The following is a 15,844-nucleotide window of genomic DNA, read 5'->3' as shown; positions in this document are numbered from 1 at the left end:
TGTGTCCTCTGCTCTTGTGTTGGTCCTATTAGCACAGGAAAACTATCACTTATCCCTTTTGTGAATTCCATCATTTTATCATTTTCAGCTGTGACTTTTACTTGTAACATAACTTGATGGAAAAAGCTACTGCTTCCCCCTGGTTAATCTGGAAATGACTGCGGCACCTGGCTGGAAGGAAGAATGCGGGGATGAGGGAAGGGAAAGAGATGCCTGTCATGGGAACACAGCTGGTTGCAGGCGGGAGCAGAGCTGCCCTTGCCAATGCCTGGTGTCTGTCTCCCTGTAGCTATCGTGGAAAACATGGCTGAGTTCCGGCCAGAGATGTGCACGGAGGCCGCCCAGCAGGGGCTCTTGCAGTGGCTGCTGAAGAGGCTAAAGGTGAGTGGGCTTTGGGATGCTGCCTCTCGAACCCTCCATGCTCTGGGTGCTTGATGCTGGGTTATTGATAGAAGAGGTTTTTTTCTCTGAACCTAGGGGAAAATCTAGTTTGGGAAGACTCTGGTACCACTTGCCTCTTTGCTTATCTTTATTTTTAAGATTCCTTTTTACTTCCCAGAGGCAACCTCTGTTAATAGTATCACATCTATTTGTCTAGAAATTTCCCGTACATGTATAGGCAAGAGTGATGTATGTGTATTTTACAAACAGAATTAGATAATGTTTTCTTATGACAGTTGTTTCTTCACTGAACTAATGGTTGTCTAGCATTCTGTTATATAGATGCACTCACTTTAGCCATTGCCCTCTTTACAAGCTTTTGCCTGTGCCACAGTGAAAATCTTCATGTATATACACACTCTTTTTTGTCACATTTGCCTCAGCTTTTCTGAGGGATAAATTTTTAAAAGTGAATTGATAGTGTAAGCACATTACCGTTTTTGGTGGTGTTACAAAATTATTCCCTCTAAAGGTTGTCCGTTCTAAATATCTGAATCTTAGAAACGGGCAGCCTTTATAGGGGACAAGTTCAGAATTCTGGTTTCAGAATGTGTTTCCAGTGACCCCTAACAATACTGCATACTGTCAAGCCAAAGGTTTTGTTAATTTGATAAGTGAAATTTGAATTGTTATTTTGATTTGGGATTTTAAAATCAAGTAAAGTATTGGCTTCGTGTAATCTTTATTAGACAGTTGTATCCATCTTTTAGCTTCGTGTTCATATCCTTTGTCTGTATTTCTGTTGGGTTGTCATCCTTTCATCTCCACAGCATAGTCTTGATCATCTCTTTCACCATTAATACTGCCCTGTACAGCAAATAAGGAGAAAGAAGGTCACAGGCACTCTTCCAGAGTCTCTTGGAGGCAGTTTTGAACAGCTTGCTTAACCGTTGGGTCCCGCTGATTCTGAAGTATACACTTGTGTAACGTGTGCCTTGACTGTGGGTGCAGGCATATCTGCCTGGCAGAGCTCTGAGTCCCTGTAGACCCACCCATTTCCTTCCAGTCTCTCACTCAACGGGTGGCTAATTCATGCGTGGATATCTTTTTATTTTCTTTCATTTTGGTGGTGGTACTGGGGATTGAACCCAGGGGCATTCTACTTCTGAGCTATATCCTCGCCATCCATCTATCTATCTATCTATCTATCTATCTATCTATATATATATATATATATTTCTTTGTTTTTTGTTTATTTGTTTGTTTACTTTGAAACAGGATCTCAATAATTTGCAGAGGGCCCCGCTAAGTTGCTGAGGTTGAGGCTGGCAAGACACCTGCTATCCTCCTGTTTTAGCCTCCCAAGTATTTGGGATTATGAGCATGGCCCCTACGCCCAGCATACTCAGGCATCTTTGAGCTTCCTGTTGACGTCCTCTCCAGGTCTGGACTCCTTTGGTTTCAGAACTGTTTGTTTCCTCCTGTGATTTTCTTCACATCTCCTCACAACTCAGTTTCTTCTTTTCTCAGCATTTAACATATTTTTGTTCTCCAAAGCCTTGAGGCATTTTGGGAGTGAGGAGTGGAAGTAGAAACCAAGTTAAATAGATACAGTGAGCAGGGACCTGCCTTGTTTTTGTCTCTGCGAGGTCAGTACAAATTGTTCTTAGATATTGAACCTTGCCAGTCTCTTATTTTTTGAGGGGGGAGAAATTGGTTACATAGGAATAGAAATTGAGGCCTTTGGTGTTTTGCTTGGATTCCTTTACCCTTACCAGAGTAATAAAGAGACCCATTTGATACTTAGCAAGCTATTGACTCAGGTCTTCTAGGCACAGTGCTTGTGTAATCCTTGGGACACAAATAGCCACACTGCTGCCACATTGATTTTCAAGGTTTCAGGGTATTTAAACATTAAGATGCTATTTGGTTATGTTACTAGTAAGAACATTCCCTTAGAACAGTCCTGTGTTGCCCAGAATGTTAATGAAAGTCCAGCTTCAGGGCGAGGCCAGCAAGAGGCCTGTCTCCAAAAGCAGTGTCTTGCTCTTACTCCTCAGTTCTGGGGAAGCTTGCTGTGGTCTTCAGCTGCATCTGCATCCTGGGAGGCAGCGTGGCTGCTGCACCCAGGCCCCTGCTCCCTGGTGAGCTGTGTGACTTGGACATTGGTTCCTTCACTTGTCCGGCCTGTTTTCTCCTTTGAAAAATAGGGATCATATTCCCTGCCCTTCCCATCTCACGGGCTGTTGTGAGGACCAAACGTGCTAATGCTGTTGGATTATAAAGATCTCTACAGCCATGGGTTTCAGCGGGGGCTTGTGTTAAAATCACTAGTAGAATTTTTTTAAATTTATAATTTGTTTGTTTGTGTACTGGGGATTGAACTCAGGGGCTTTCTACCTCTGATCTACACGCCCAGCCCTATATCATTTTTTTGAAACAAGGTCTTGCTAGGTTGATGAGTCTCTCTACTTGCTGAGGCTATCCTTGAACCTGCAATCATCCTCTCTCTACCTCCCAAATACTGGGATTATAGCAGTGCACCACCACACCCAGTTTGGTGGAACTTCAAAATACTGCAGATTCCTGCAGTCCAACCTCAGTCTACTGCCTCAGTCTGTACTGTGGGTGTAGTTCCTGCATGTGATCATATCTATGGCCTCACTGAGAGTCACTGGTCTCGTCACTGATAACACTCCATTTTTAGTTGCCATTCGTGTAGAAGAACCCACCTGTGGTTATGCTGTTGCCCCTCCCTCAGAACTCACTTTCTCTGCCTGCTTGTAAGGCCCCTAACCTGGCCTAGTCTAACCTCTTCATTTCTCAGTTTTGCAACATTGGCCTTTGTTATTTATTAGATAACTCATACCTATCCCTCACTCTGCAAATATCAAACTTTTTTATGGCATAACTCCTTTCTTCCTTCTCTATTTCTAAATTATATACAGTCTTAGTGAGACAGCTTAAATCCCTACTCCTCCACATGGCCCTCTTCGTTTTCAGAACTGAAAAGAATTTTTTTTTTATTGGTGCACTATACTCATACATCTTAATGGGATAAAAAAAAAAAAAAACTTTTGTAGACATACATGCACACATCGCCCAGTTAGCCCCTACACAATCCCCACCCTGTTCCCTCCCCATCCCTCCTTCCCATGCTTGGCTTAGTGGTTGACATCTAGTATTATAGCAGTTTATCCAAAATTAACAATGATAATCCACATAACAGCTTCATTTGTCTGATACCAAGCTTTTGATGACTTAAAGATAACATTTCAATATTTCTTTTTGCTTTCTTTCTTACCAGAGGATATTTTTTTCTTTTTATTTTAAGGTGAAACTATCATACATTTATTTATTTATTTACTTATTTATTTGTTTGTTTATTTATTTATTTTTCAGAAAAATCTATCCTAATATGAAATATGGACTCTAGATACCCAAAACAATCTAGAAAAAGAACAAAGCTAGAAGATATATATTTTCTGATTTCAACCTTACAAAGCTACAATAATTGAAACTGTACTACTGTTATAAAGGCAGATATATAAACTATTGGAGTTCAATAAAAGCCTAGAGATAAATTCTTCCATATATTGTCAAGTTATTTTTGAAAGGTTTCCATGAACATTTGGTGGTAGAAATAATAAACTTTTCACTAAATATTGTTGAAAATAATAATTACGTGAAAAAGAATAAAATTGGACCCTTACCTAATCCCATATACAAATATTAACTCAAAATAGATAAAAGACCTAAATATAAATCTTAAGACTATAAACTTTTAGAAGAAAATCTGGGTCATAAAACCTCACAACATTGAAATTGGCAGTGATTTCTTGGATATGATTTCAATGGCACAGGCAACAGAAGGGTATAAAAACTCCCTAAAAAATAAAAAAAAATATTGTATATCCAAAGAAAACGTAAACAGAGTTAACAGTTACTAAGAGAATGGGATAAAATATTTCCAATTGCTATATCTGAAGGTATATTAATATTCCAACTAGAAATCCTAAAAATTAACAACAATAAAGGCAAACAATACCATTTAGAGATAGGTAAAAGACTAACATAAGTAATGAATCTCCACAGATAACCAGTCTTAGTTGTCTGTTGGATAGAAAATCTTGTTTCTCTAGTTCTGTTGTGTGTTACCTATTTCTTCTTTGTAGTTAATCTCTTTGAGTATTTTCTCTAGCGCTGGTTTTGAAGACATAAATTCCTTCAGTTTCTGTTTGTCATGGAAGCTTCTTATTTCTCCATCTAATTTGATAGAAAGTTTTGCTGGGTAGGAAATTTTTGGCTGGAAGTTGTTTTCTTTCAGAGTTTGGAATATGTTACTCCAAGCCCTTCTGGCTCTCATGACTTGGTTTGGGAAGTCTGGAGTGATTCTAATCGGTTTGCCTCTGAATGTCACTTGGCCCTTTGTTTTTGTTGCCTTTAAGATTCTCTGCTTGGCTTCCACAGTGGTCATTTTGACAATTATGTGGCGTGGGGATCCTCATCTCCGATCCTGTCTAAAGGGAGTTCTATAAGTTTCCTGGACCTGTGTATCGACCTCTTGCTCTATGTTTGGAAAATTTTCTGCTATTACTTCCTTGAAGTGATTGTTGATCCCTTTGGTTTCACCATTTTTCCCTCCTCTATTCCAGTATTCTTAGGTTAGCTCTCTTAAAATGGGCCCATATTTCTTCAATGTCAGATTCCTGCTGTCGGATTTTTTTTCTAATTTAGAAACAATGCGTTCATTTTTGGAGTGCTCATCTAGGAGAGAGATTCTATTCTCCATGTGGTCTAATCGGTTGTTTATATTTGCATTGAGGCCTTTTCTTCATTAATTGCATCCTTTATCACTTTTTGGCTCTCTCTGAATTCTTTTCGAAACTCCTCTATTATTTCTACAGTTATTTTCCTGATTTGATCTTCTAGAAACCTCTGAATTTCTGTTTTATCAGGTTCTGATGTTGTGGGGTTGTGGGCATTCATTGCTCCATTGTTTTTCCTCTTTCCCATGATTTTGGAAGTTTGTGCCTTCTCTGGGTTCTTCCCTGGGTCACTATGACTTCACTTAAGGTGCTCTGGATCTCGAGTCTGTGGTATCTCAGTCACCACTACTCCTTTACTGGGTTGTATCGCAAAGTCTCAGACCCAGGGAGTCAATCGAGACTGCTTTAGACCATGAGGGTGTCAAGTTGGGCGTTCTCCTACAGGGATTTGTGACTATGGTGTGATATCTCTGCCACTGCCACTCCCCCACTGGGTCACGTCCCTGGGAGTGCAGTACTGGGATTTCTCCTCTAGAGGCCACAATTTGACTCACTGTTGTTGAGTGCACTGATGGAGCTGTAGTGGACTCGGTGAATTTGCTGCTGCTGCCGCCGTGACAATATGACACCACTGCCACGCCCTCGGCCGTGAGGCTGGCGTATTTCTTCTCTGGTTTTGAGCTCCGCTCTGAGTCCCTGCAGGGTGTGCTGAGTCCAGCCCCTGGGAGCTTCAGATGCTCCCTGCGCCGAAAAATCTGCCGAGTTCCGCCCGTCTGTTCCGCAGCCACTCACCTCGGCTTGCTGTCCGCCGCTCCTTTCTGGAGCCTGGTGCGCTGTTGAGTGTGTTGGTCTGGAGCCGTCCGGTGAGCTTGCTGCTGCTGCCAGCAGTATGGTGCTGCTGCCGCATCCTCAGCTGTGAGGCCAGCGTATCTCCTCTCTGGTTCTGAGCTCCGTTCTGAGTCCCCTCCTCTCTGGGCCCTGGTGCTGCAAGGGAAGATGGCGCCCGCGCCACGGCTCTGGCCGCAGAACTTTGGTCTGGTTTCTTTCTGGTGTCTTGTTTTTCCAGCACTCTTTTTCTTTGTCCCTTGTATTTACATTTTTTGTTTCTCTGCTGATGGTGTTTTCTGGCTATTAAGGGCGCTGATTTTGTGGTAATAGAGATTGGTTGTTAGTGGGGCTCGTAAGCGCCACTTTTCTCCGTCGCCATCTTCTGAAAGGAAATTTGTACATTCCATTGTGGACAGAAGTTGAGACCTGCAGATACCCATGCCTTGCCCACACCCATGCGCTGTGTCTGCACCTTTCCCTAGCACTGCTTTGCTCTCAGCCTCTAATGCCCTCTTTCTTTTCAGAAAATCAGCCCCTTTGTTTTCCTAATGGTTTCTTTGTGGGACTTAGTAAATCTGCATTTTCTTTCTTTCTTTCTTTCTTTCTTTCTTTCTTTCTTTCCTTCCTTATTTCTTCCTTTCTTTTTTTGTGGGTCTGGGGGTGGAACCCAGGGGCATTCGACCTCCGAGCTACACCCCCTGCCCTATTTTTTATTCTTTCTTTTGAAACCTGGTCTCACTGAGTTGCAGAGGGCCTCACTGAGTAGCTGAGGCTGTCCATGAACCGCGATCCTCCAGTCTCAGCCTCCCAAATGCTGGGATTACAAGCGTTTGCCACCACACCCGGCAGATCTGTGTTCTAGTGTGTACTCTTAACAGTGTGGCCCCCTCATGAAGCACCTTTTCTTTATAAAGTGGAGGTAACTTCATCACCTGATAGGCTTAATTGTTACGTGTTTTTTCTTTCGACCAAATACCTATAAATGTCATAAGAAAGAGTAAGTCCTCAAAATGTGGTTTCCAGCCATTAGCCTCAGCCTCACCTGACAACTTTGTTAGAAAGTGTTGAGCCCCCAGAGCCACTGAGCCTTCTGAGCATACTGAAACCCAGCAACCTGTTCTGTTTTTGTGGTATTGCATTCTGCTTCCTATCTACACCCACAGCCCTATTTTATTATTTTGAAACAGGAGCTTGCTAAAGTTGCTGACAGCCTCGTTAAGTTGTGATGCTGGCCTTGAACTCTCAATCTTCCTGTCTCAGCCTCCCAAGTACTGGGATTACAGGCATGTACCACTAAGCCCAGCTACAACCTGAGTTTTTACAAGCCCTACTGTGATTCTGCTGGGAGCCAAAGTCTGGGAACCAAGGTTCCAGAGTGGTCGTGTTTAGATTGCTGGATAAAACCTTACTGTGATTGATTATCCCCTACTTGTTCAGTAATCCTGAGTAATTCTTAAGTAAGTGGTATTCTGATGACAGGCCCTGTCATTTTGGATTTCTCCCTTTTGAACTGGTAGCCTGGCTGTACCCAGTATAGCCTCTCTATGCCCAGTATATAGAGAGATTCATGGAGTTTTCATCCACCAGATGAAACCTCACTAATTTGTTCTAATGAGGATAAAACCTATTGCAGATGACTGCATTAAACGGATTAGCAGGTAAGCAGATAACCAGTGGGAGAGCCACTGCATCACAGGTCATTTTTTGAAGTGGGGAATGCAAATTAATTAGGATATTATGCACTATTGAAAGCGACACCAAGACCAGAAGTTTTATTTTTCTTTTTTAAAGAAACAAAATTAGGGATTCCGCTTGTTTCCCAGTTAAACAGTTGCTGCATTCAGCCTGTATGAATGAATTGAGAATCGGTTAAGTCATACGCCATGTACGACGGGCTGAAGCAAATGTCCCTGGCCCCTGGTGGCCAGAGGTCGTGATTCTGCAGGGCCCAGTCTGTCCTGACAGTTACACAGGGCGGTAGATGTGTCTGGACCTGCCCCATGTGTTCCAGGTACCGGAGGTGAGCTGCAGACATCATCTATAGCTTCTGGCTGCAGGTGGTAGCATAATTGTTTTGTACTTTCCAAAAAAGCAGCAGCTCCCACAAAGGTGAAGTTTAATTCTCTCAAGGCTGGTGCATGCTGGGTACAAACCCGTGTTTGGCTCTATAATTGCTCTGACAGCTGAGAGATTTAGGATCACCAGGCTCCTGGATGGAGAAGAGCCCTCCCAGCTCCAAGTCCCGCCGGTTAACTCTGCAAAAACCAAGAGACTCTCCCTGCTAATGGAATTCTCTTTTCTCCCAATTCTGATAAAATGTCTATAATTTGGCAGTTTGGTGTTGTGTAATCCATGACTAAGGTTTAAACAGAAATAAAATGTCCTTTGTAAGTTTTGTCTTTGGCTAGACATGAAAGATAACTCTCTTTCCTCTCCACCTGGCCTACTTCCTTTTATTCTTTTCTACCAGATATTGGTTGTTATCACCAATAGACCTCTCCCCCATTTAATAGTGTTTCACGTTTTCACTGCCCACTACATGGGAGATGTTTTTCTAGGTTTTTACATACATATTTGTAACCCTCATGAACAACTCTGCTTAGAGCATGCAGCATGCCCTAGACTACAGATGAAGAAGTAATCACAGGGAAATGCCTCACCCCACCCTGTAGAAGCAGGTGGACAGGCTGGTGGAGTGAAACCTGGCTTCCCCTACTGGCCCGGGCTCCAGGCTCCTGCCTGCTGTGTAGGCTCAGGTTCTGAAGCGTTGTAAGGCTCTGTGTCGGGAATTTCCCGATTGGATTTTCAGTCAAAATTTTTCTTAAGAAAAAAGTGATGAAAATATTACTTTGGTTTTTAAGGTTTTACTTTGAGCAAGTTGGCAGCTCCTTATTGTATCAGACACCAGAAGCTGTAGGTGACAAGTCTGGGGGACTTGGACTCCTCAGTGGAGAAGAACTCCTCTGTTAAGTGGAGTTCTAGTATTTAATGCAGCCACCTCATGAAGAAGATACTATAACAAGAGAAAGTGGATTCGAGGGCAAGAGTAATTTGGTGATGATCACATCATTGGTAATCATTAAAGCTGAGATTCTGACTCTGATATTTCTGACTCTAGTCATCAGGAAAACTACTGTATGTTAGGTCTTTGATATTCTTGTTTAATTCTTTTTTTTTTTACTTTTCTATTCTTTATTAAAATCACCCTCACTTGGTTCACTTAGCAGCTTCTATAAATTTTTTTTAATTTTATTTTTTATTGTTGCACTGTATTCATACATCATAGTGGGATACAAACTTTTGTAGACATACATGCACACATCGCCCAGTCAGCCCCCACCTGATCCCCACCCCATTCTCTCCCCATCCGTCCCTCCCATGCTTGACTTAGTGGTTGACATCTAGTATTATAGCAATTTATCCAAAATTAAAAATGATAATCTCACATAACAGTTTCATTTGTCTGATACCAAGCTTTTGATGACTTAAAGATAACATTTCAATATTTCTTTTTACTTTCTTTCTTACCAGAGAATATTTTTTTCTATTTTTTTTAGGTGAAACTATCATATATTTATATATTTATTTTTCAGAAAAAAAATCTATCCTAATATGGAATATGGACTCTAGATACCCAAGATGATCTTGAAAAAGAACAAAGCTAGAAGATATATATTTTCTGATTTCAAACCATATAAAGCTACAATAATTGAAACAGTGTAGTACTATTCTAAAGGCAGATATATAAACCATTGGAGTTAAATAAAAGCCTAGAGCTAAATTCTTCCCTATATTGTCAAGTTATTTTTGACAAGGTTTCCACGAACATTTGGTGGTAGAAATAATAATCTTTTAACTAAATATTGTTGAAAAATAATAATTACATGGAAAAGAATAAAGTTGGACCCTTACCTAATCCCATATACAAATATTAACTCAAAATAGATAAAAGACCTAAATATAAATCTTAAGACTATAAACTTTTAGAAGAAAATCTGGGTTATAAAACCTCACAACATTGAAATTGGCAGTGATTTCTTGGATATGATTTCAATGGCACAGGCAACAGAAGAGTATAAAAACTCCCTAAAAAATAAAAAAAATATTGTATATCCAAAGACAATGTAAACAGAGTTAACAGTTACTAATAGAATGGGATAAAATATTTCCAAATGCTATATCTGAAGGTATATTAATATTCCAACTAGAAATCCTAAAAATTAACAACAATAAAGGCAAACAATACCATTTAGAGATAGGTAAAAGACTAACATAAGTAATGAATCTCCACAGATAACCAATCTTAGTTGTCTGTTGGATGGAAACTCTTGTTTCTCTTGTTCTGTTGTGTGTTACCTATTTCTTCTTTGTAGTTAATCTCTTTGAGTATTTTCTCTAGCGCTGGTTTTGAAGACATAAATTCCTTCAGTTTCTGTTTGTCATGGAAGCTTCTTATTTCTCCATCTAATTTGATAGAAAGTTTTGCTGGGTAGGAAATTTTTGGCTGGAAGTTGTTTTCTTTCAGAGTTTGGAATATGTTACTCCAAGCCCTTCTGGCTCTCATGACTTGGTTTGGGAAGTCTGGAGTGATTCTAATCGGTTTGCCTCTGAATGTCACTTGGCCCTTTGTTTTTGTTGCCTTTAAGATTCTCTGCTTGGCTTCCACAGTGGTCATTTTGACAATTATGTGGCGTGGGGATCCTCTTCTCCGATCCTGTCTAAAGGGAGTTCTATAAGTTTCCTGGACCTGTGTATCGACCTCTTGCTCTATGTTTGGAAAATTTTCTGCTATTACTTCCTTGAAGAGATTGTTGATCCCTTTGGTTTCCCTTTCTTTTCCTTCCTCTATTCCAATTATTCTTAGGTTAGCTCTCTTAAAATGGGCCCATATTTCTTCAATATCAGATTCCTGCTGTCGGATATTTTTTCCTAGAATAGAAACTATGCATTCATTTTTGGAATGATCATCTTCTAAGAGCGAGATTCTGTTCTCCATGTTGTCTAATCGGTTGTTTGTACTTTGAATTGAGGCCTTTACTTCATTAATTGCATCCTTTATCTCTTTTTGGCTCTCTCTGAGTTCTTTTCGAAGCACCTCTATTATTTCTACAGTTATTTTCCTGATTTGATCTTCTAGAAACCTCTGAATTTCTGTTTTATCGGGTTCTGATGTTGTGGGGTTGTGGGCATTCATTGCTCCAGTATTATTCCTCTTTCCCATGATTTCGGAAGTTTGTGCCTTCTCTGGGTTCTTCCCTTGGGTCACTATGACTTCACTTAAGGTGTTCTGGATCTCGAGTCAGTAGTATCTCAGACCCCACTACTCCTTTACTGGGTTGTATCACAGAGTCTCCGACCCAGAGAGTCGATAGAGGCTGCTTTAGACTGTGGGGGGTGCCAGGTTGCACGTTCTACTATGGTGTGATATCTCTGCCACCGCCCCTCCCCCACTGGGTCAAGTCCCAGGGAGTACAGTACTGGGATTTCTCCTCTGTGGCCCGCAATTTGACTCACTGTTCTTGAGTACGCAGATGTAGCTGTACTGGATTCGGTGAATTCTCTGCTGCTGCCGCCGGTGGCAATATGGCGCCGCTGCTATGCCCTTGGCCGTGAGGCTGGCGTATTTCTTCTTGGTTTTGATTTTCACTCTGAATCCCTGCAGCTTGTGCTGAGCTCAGCCACTGGGAGCTTTAGATTTTACCTGCGGCGAGAAATCCCGCCTGGCTGTCCCGCAGCGGCTCACCTCGGCTTGCTGTAGCCGTCCGGGGAAGTTGCTGCTGCTGCCGGCAGTATGGCGCTGCTGCCGCGTCCTCGGGCGTGAGGCCGGTGTATCTCCTCTGTGGCTCTGAGTTCTGTTCTCAGTCCACTTTCTCTCTGGAGCCTGGTGATTTTTTTGTTTCTCTGGTGATGGTGTTTTCTGGCTATGAACGGCACTGATTTTGTGGTAATGGAGATTGGTTGTTAGCGGGGCTCTTAAGCCCCGCTTTTCTCGGTCGCCATCTTCCCGGAAGTCCCTTGTTTAATTCTGATAGTGACTCTCTTAAAGAATACTCTTTTTAAATTTCCATTTTATAGATGAGGAAAATGCCAAAAATGTTACTTGGGTCCTAGACTCCTACTCGCAATGCTTTTAGTGTCTCAGTAATTTTTTTTCCCAGTGCCTCCGTGCCAAAAAGTGCCTACCAATCTCCTCTATGTAGTTACATCCAAAAGATCCTAACAATTTAGTAGCTATTTGAAAAGACAGATTGAAAGAAAAATATTTTTATTTCTCTCTCTATATATATATATGTGTGTGTGTGTGTGTGTGTGTGTGTGTGTGTGTGTGTGTGTATGGTGCTGGGGATTGAGTACAGGGGCATTCTATCTTCACACTATACCTCTAGCCCTTTTATTTTATTTTATTTTTTATTTATTTATATTGGTGCTACTGGGGATGGAACCCTTCTCCGGGTTACACTCCCAGACCTATTTTTATATTTTTTATTTGGAAACAGGGTCTCTTAAGCCAGCGCAGCTGGCTTCAAACCTGCGCGATCCTCCTGTCTCCTCTGCCTCCCGAGCGCAGGGATTACAAGCGTGCGCCACCACACCCGGCTGTACTTCATTCTTAAATGCCAGTTCTTAGTGGGATGAGGACACACCTTTTGGGTACCACACAACCCCCAAATCTTGGCATCAGATTCAACACCACTACTTTCATTCCTGTCCACATTGATTTTCACATAGCATTTTTTTTACCACTCAACCACCAAAACCTACCTCCGTCAAGACATGTTGTCCCAAGAAAAGTACCGTAAGCTAGTAGTTAGTGCCGTGCCCAGTAGCTGTCAAGTGTCACAATGCTTTTCTTGATCTTGTGGCGGATTCAAAATGGTACCCCTTTTATCTCAGCATGCAGTTTGGGAGCTGTAGACTTGGTGGCATGTAGGTCAAATGTACATGCACCTCACACCCCTATCCCTCTTTAAAAAAACAAAACAAAAACAAAATATGACTGTACTACTTAATAAAAAGAATTTGAATTCATTTTGATTTTTTTTTTTTTTTTTTTTTTTTTTTAGTGTACTGGGGTTCCTGGAAGCCCTTCTACCTCTGGGCTACACTCCCAGACCTATTTTATATTTTTATTTGGAAAGGGGTATCTTAAGCCAGCGTAGCTGGCTTTGAACTTGCGCGATCTTCCTGTCTCCACCTCCCATCATTTTGATATTTTTAAATACCCTAATAGTGGGCAGGGTTCAGGTCTAATTTGCCTGTTTAATGTTATGCTTAGTTCTGTGTCTTGCATTTAATAGGTACCAATAAATATTTTATTGAAAGGAAAAGGAAAACTTCTTTCTAATTTGGAGATAAGAATTTATAAAATCAAATAAAGGGTAAGAGGCCTTGGCACCACAAAAGGCTATTGTTCTAGTGGCCTGATACCTTTTTTAGGTGTGTCCTCTTTCAAAGAGAACCCTAGCCCTTGACAGGCTGCATATAAGTTAGTGTGGCCACAATAATTTTAAACATTAGCAATACTGGAGACTTAAATCACTTGAGTAATTTTATTAGCAAGTCTTTGATTCTGATAGATTCTCACCCCTTGTCTTTACACCTTTGTGTTTTGATTTTTGTAAAAACCATTTTTCTTAATGTGAAACACACCATGGACTACATTTAAGCCTCTGCTGCTAAAACAGTTTTCTTGAAAGACAGCCTGGAGCTTGCCCAGGGAGCATACTGTGCATCAGCACGTGGAAGGCCGTGCACTGATAGATCTTTTAACCTAAGATAGGTCAGACCTGGCCAGCTTCCTGCAATCCTGCGGTGTTCACTTAGGCTTGACGAGGAAGACCAGCATAGAAAACTGAAATGGCCCCGAATGTTACTTGATGAGACGCCACCTTTCCTCCTTAAGTACAAAATCAATGTCCAAACACAACTGTAAATGGTGCAAAGGTGATGGAAGTGTTAGCTACAAGATAAACATTTCCCCTGTCCTTGGCAGGTACAGGAATTCTCTGTCATTTTAAGAAACTAGATACATAGCAAAGACTGCTGCTGATGAACGGTCACTGTCTATGTTCCTGCGTTTTAAGGATCATAGGCACTATAAATAAACACGTATCAATGAGGCTTGCGCCTCTCTGTACGCTTTTATCCGAGGGGCATTGTTAACGGCGAGCTATTTAAGTCACACTACCACTGAAGCAACAGTGTGGATGGCCATGAAAGATGGTGATTGCAGTAGACGTGTCCTTCTGAATCTAAGTAGCAGAACACGCAGCAGGGAAAGAATTGTGGGTAGTAATTTGGATGTTAAAATATTAACACGTTTTTGCATATTTAATGTGGTTTCCTTTTTAAATAGTAGGCAGATTATGACATACAAGCAGATAGGTTTATGATTTCAAATTAAATTTTAAGCATTAAAAAAAATCCAAAAGGAACTACTTTGCTATAAATACATTCAGCTAATCTAAATAAGACTGCTTTCTTTTCAACTTCTCCAGTAACAAATCTGCAAATTTACAGCTGAGTTTTATGGTTCAAACTTGTGAATGAAGCTTCGTGGGTGTTAGTTTTAGAAGTTCAACATTTTCTTTCATTTATCTTGGACATATATAGTCTCTAGGTCAAAATGAGGAGTCTGGCTTCACAGAGCTGGTGACATTCATACCTGTGCATCGGGAGTGGGAGGTCCATTCGTTGATCTGCCATTTGCTATGCAGTACTTGGGTCTGGTCCCTTGAGAGAAGAGGCATATATCCTTCCCCCTCCCTTAACCTGCCTTTTCCCGAACTTGTACTTCCTCTAACTTGTGAAGAATTTGTCCTAGGAAGGGAAGCAAGACCCTTAATGGTTTTCTCATTCCTCCTATTTCCCCACAGGCAAAGATGCCTTTCGATGCCAACAAACTGTATTGCAGTGAGGTGCTGGCCATACTGCTCCAGGACAACGATGGTGAGCCCCCCCAGCATCGATGCTCTGTTGGGAGGGAGCCAGCTCGCTCCAGATCACGACCGCGCGCTCTTGCCTTTGGCATCCCCTTGCTCCCACTCTCGCGCTCTCTGCAGCTTTTGTACTCTGTCAGGCTGTATTGATTTTGTTTGCTGATGTATCAGTGTTAGACGGCTGTAAAATCTGACAGTTAGCTTCATTTTTTTCTTCCTCTATTTTTTCCCCCTTTTAGAAAACAGGGAATTGCTTGGGGAGCTGGATGGAATCGATGTGCTTCTTCAGCAGTTATCCGTGAGTAATTCTTATGCTTCCTGTCTGCCATGAAGATACATAGCTGGCTTTAAATGTGAGGTGGAGCTGGAAATTGTGGGAAGGAATAAGTCACATGGCGCAAGCCACAGGGAGCCTGGTGGCAGGTTGGAGGCACGAGGTTTGCCCCCCGAGTCATCAGCTCTTTCTGACCAGATACAACTGAGAACCTGGCATGGCCTTTCTGTATCTTCTGATATGAGATTGTCAGCCCGAAGGAGAAGTGCTTCCTGCTTACATGTGTGTTCTTGGGTCAAGAACACATTTTTTTCTTTTTCTTTTTTTATCTTCTTTCTTTTTTTGGGGGGGGGGTATTGCAGATTAAGCCCAGGGGCATTCTACTTCTGAGCTACACCCCCATTACTATTTTATTTTTTTATATTGAAACAGGGTTGCAAAGGGCCTCACTAAGTAGCTGCATCTGGCTGGGAGCCTGCCACCCTCCTGACTCAGCTTCCCAAGTACTGGGGCCACAGGCATGCGCCCCTGCGCCTGGTTTCCAGATTGCTTTTGTTTGACCCACTCCCGTGCATGTTGCCCTGCTTTCCTTTAGTGCCCCAAGTGGGGTCCGTGGGATAGAGGCCACAGAGGACAGGAGGGAAGGATGTGGC

At 41.8% G+C, this 15,844-nt stretch overlaps 1 protein-coding gene across 1 annotated transcript in view; it reads left to right on the top strand.

Moving 5' to 3' along the window:
• CTNNBL1 (catenin beta like 1) overlaps window positions 1-15,844 on the top strand; it is a gene marked incomplete at both ends in the record, with an annotated part of 186,229 nt that overhangs the window by 82,436 nt on the left and 87,949 nt on the right. The window contains 3 exons of the mRNA XM_080716304.1: window positions 290-381; window positions 14,855-14,927; window positions 15,157-15,215. Coding sequence (XP_080572430.1) covers window positions 290-381; window positions 14,855-14,927; window positions 15,157-15,215 — 224 coding nt within the window. The remainder of the gene's footprint in view (window positions 1-289; window positions 382-14,854; window positions 14,928-15,156; window positions 15,216-15,844) is intronic.

This window comes from Muscardinus avellanarius, assembly GCF_963383645.1.
Source record: "Muscardinus avellanarius genome assembly, chromosome: 19".
NCBI lineage: Eukaryota > Metazoa > Chordata > Mammalia > Rodentia > Gliridae > Muscardinus > Muscardinus avellanarius.
This window is presented reverse-complemented; position numbering and strand designations above follow the sequence as displayed.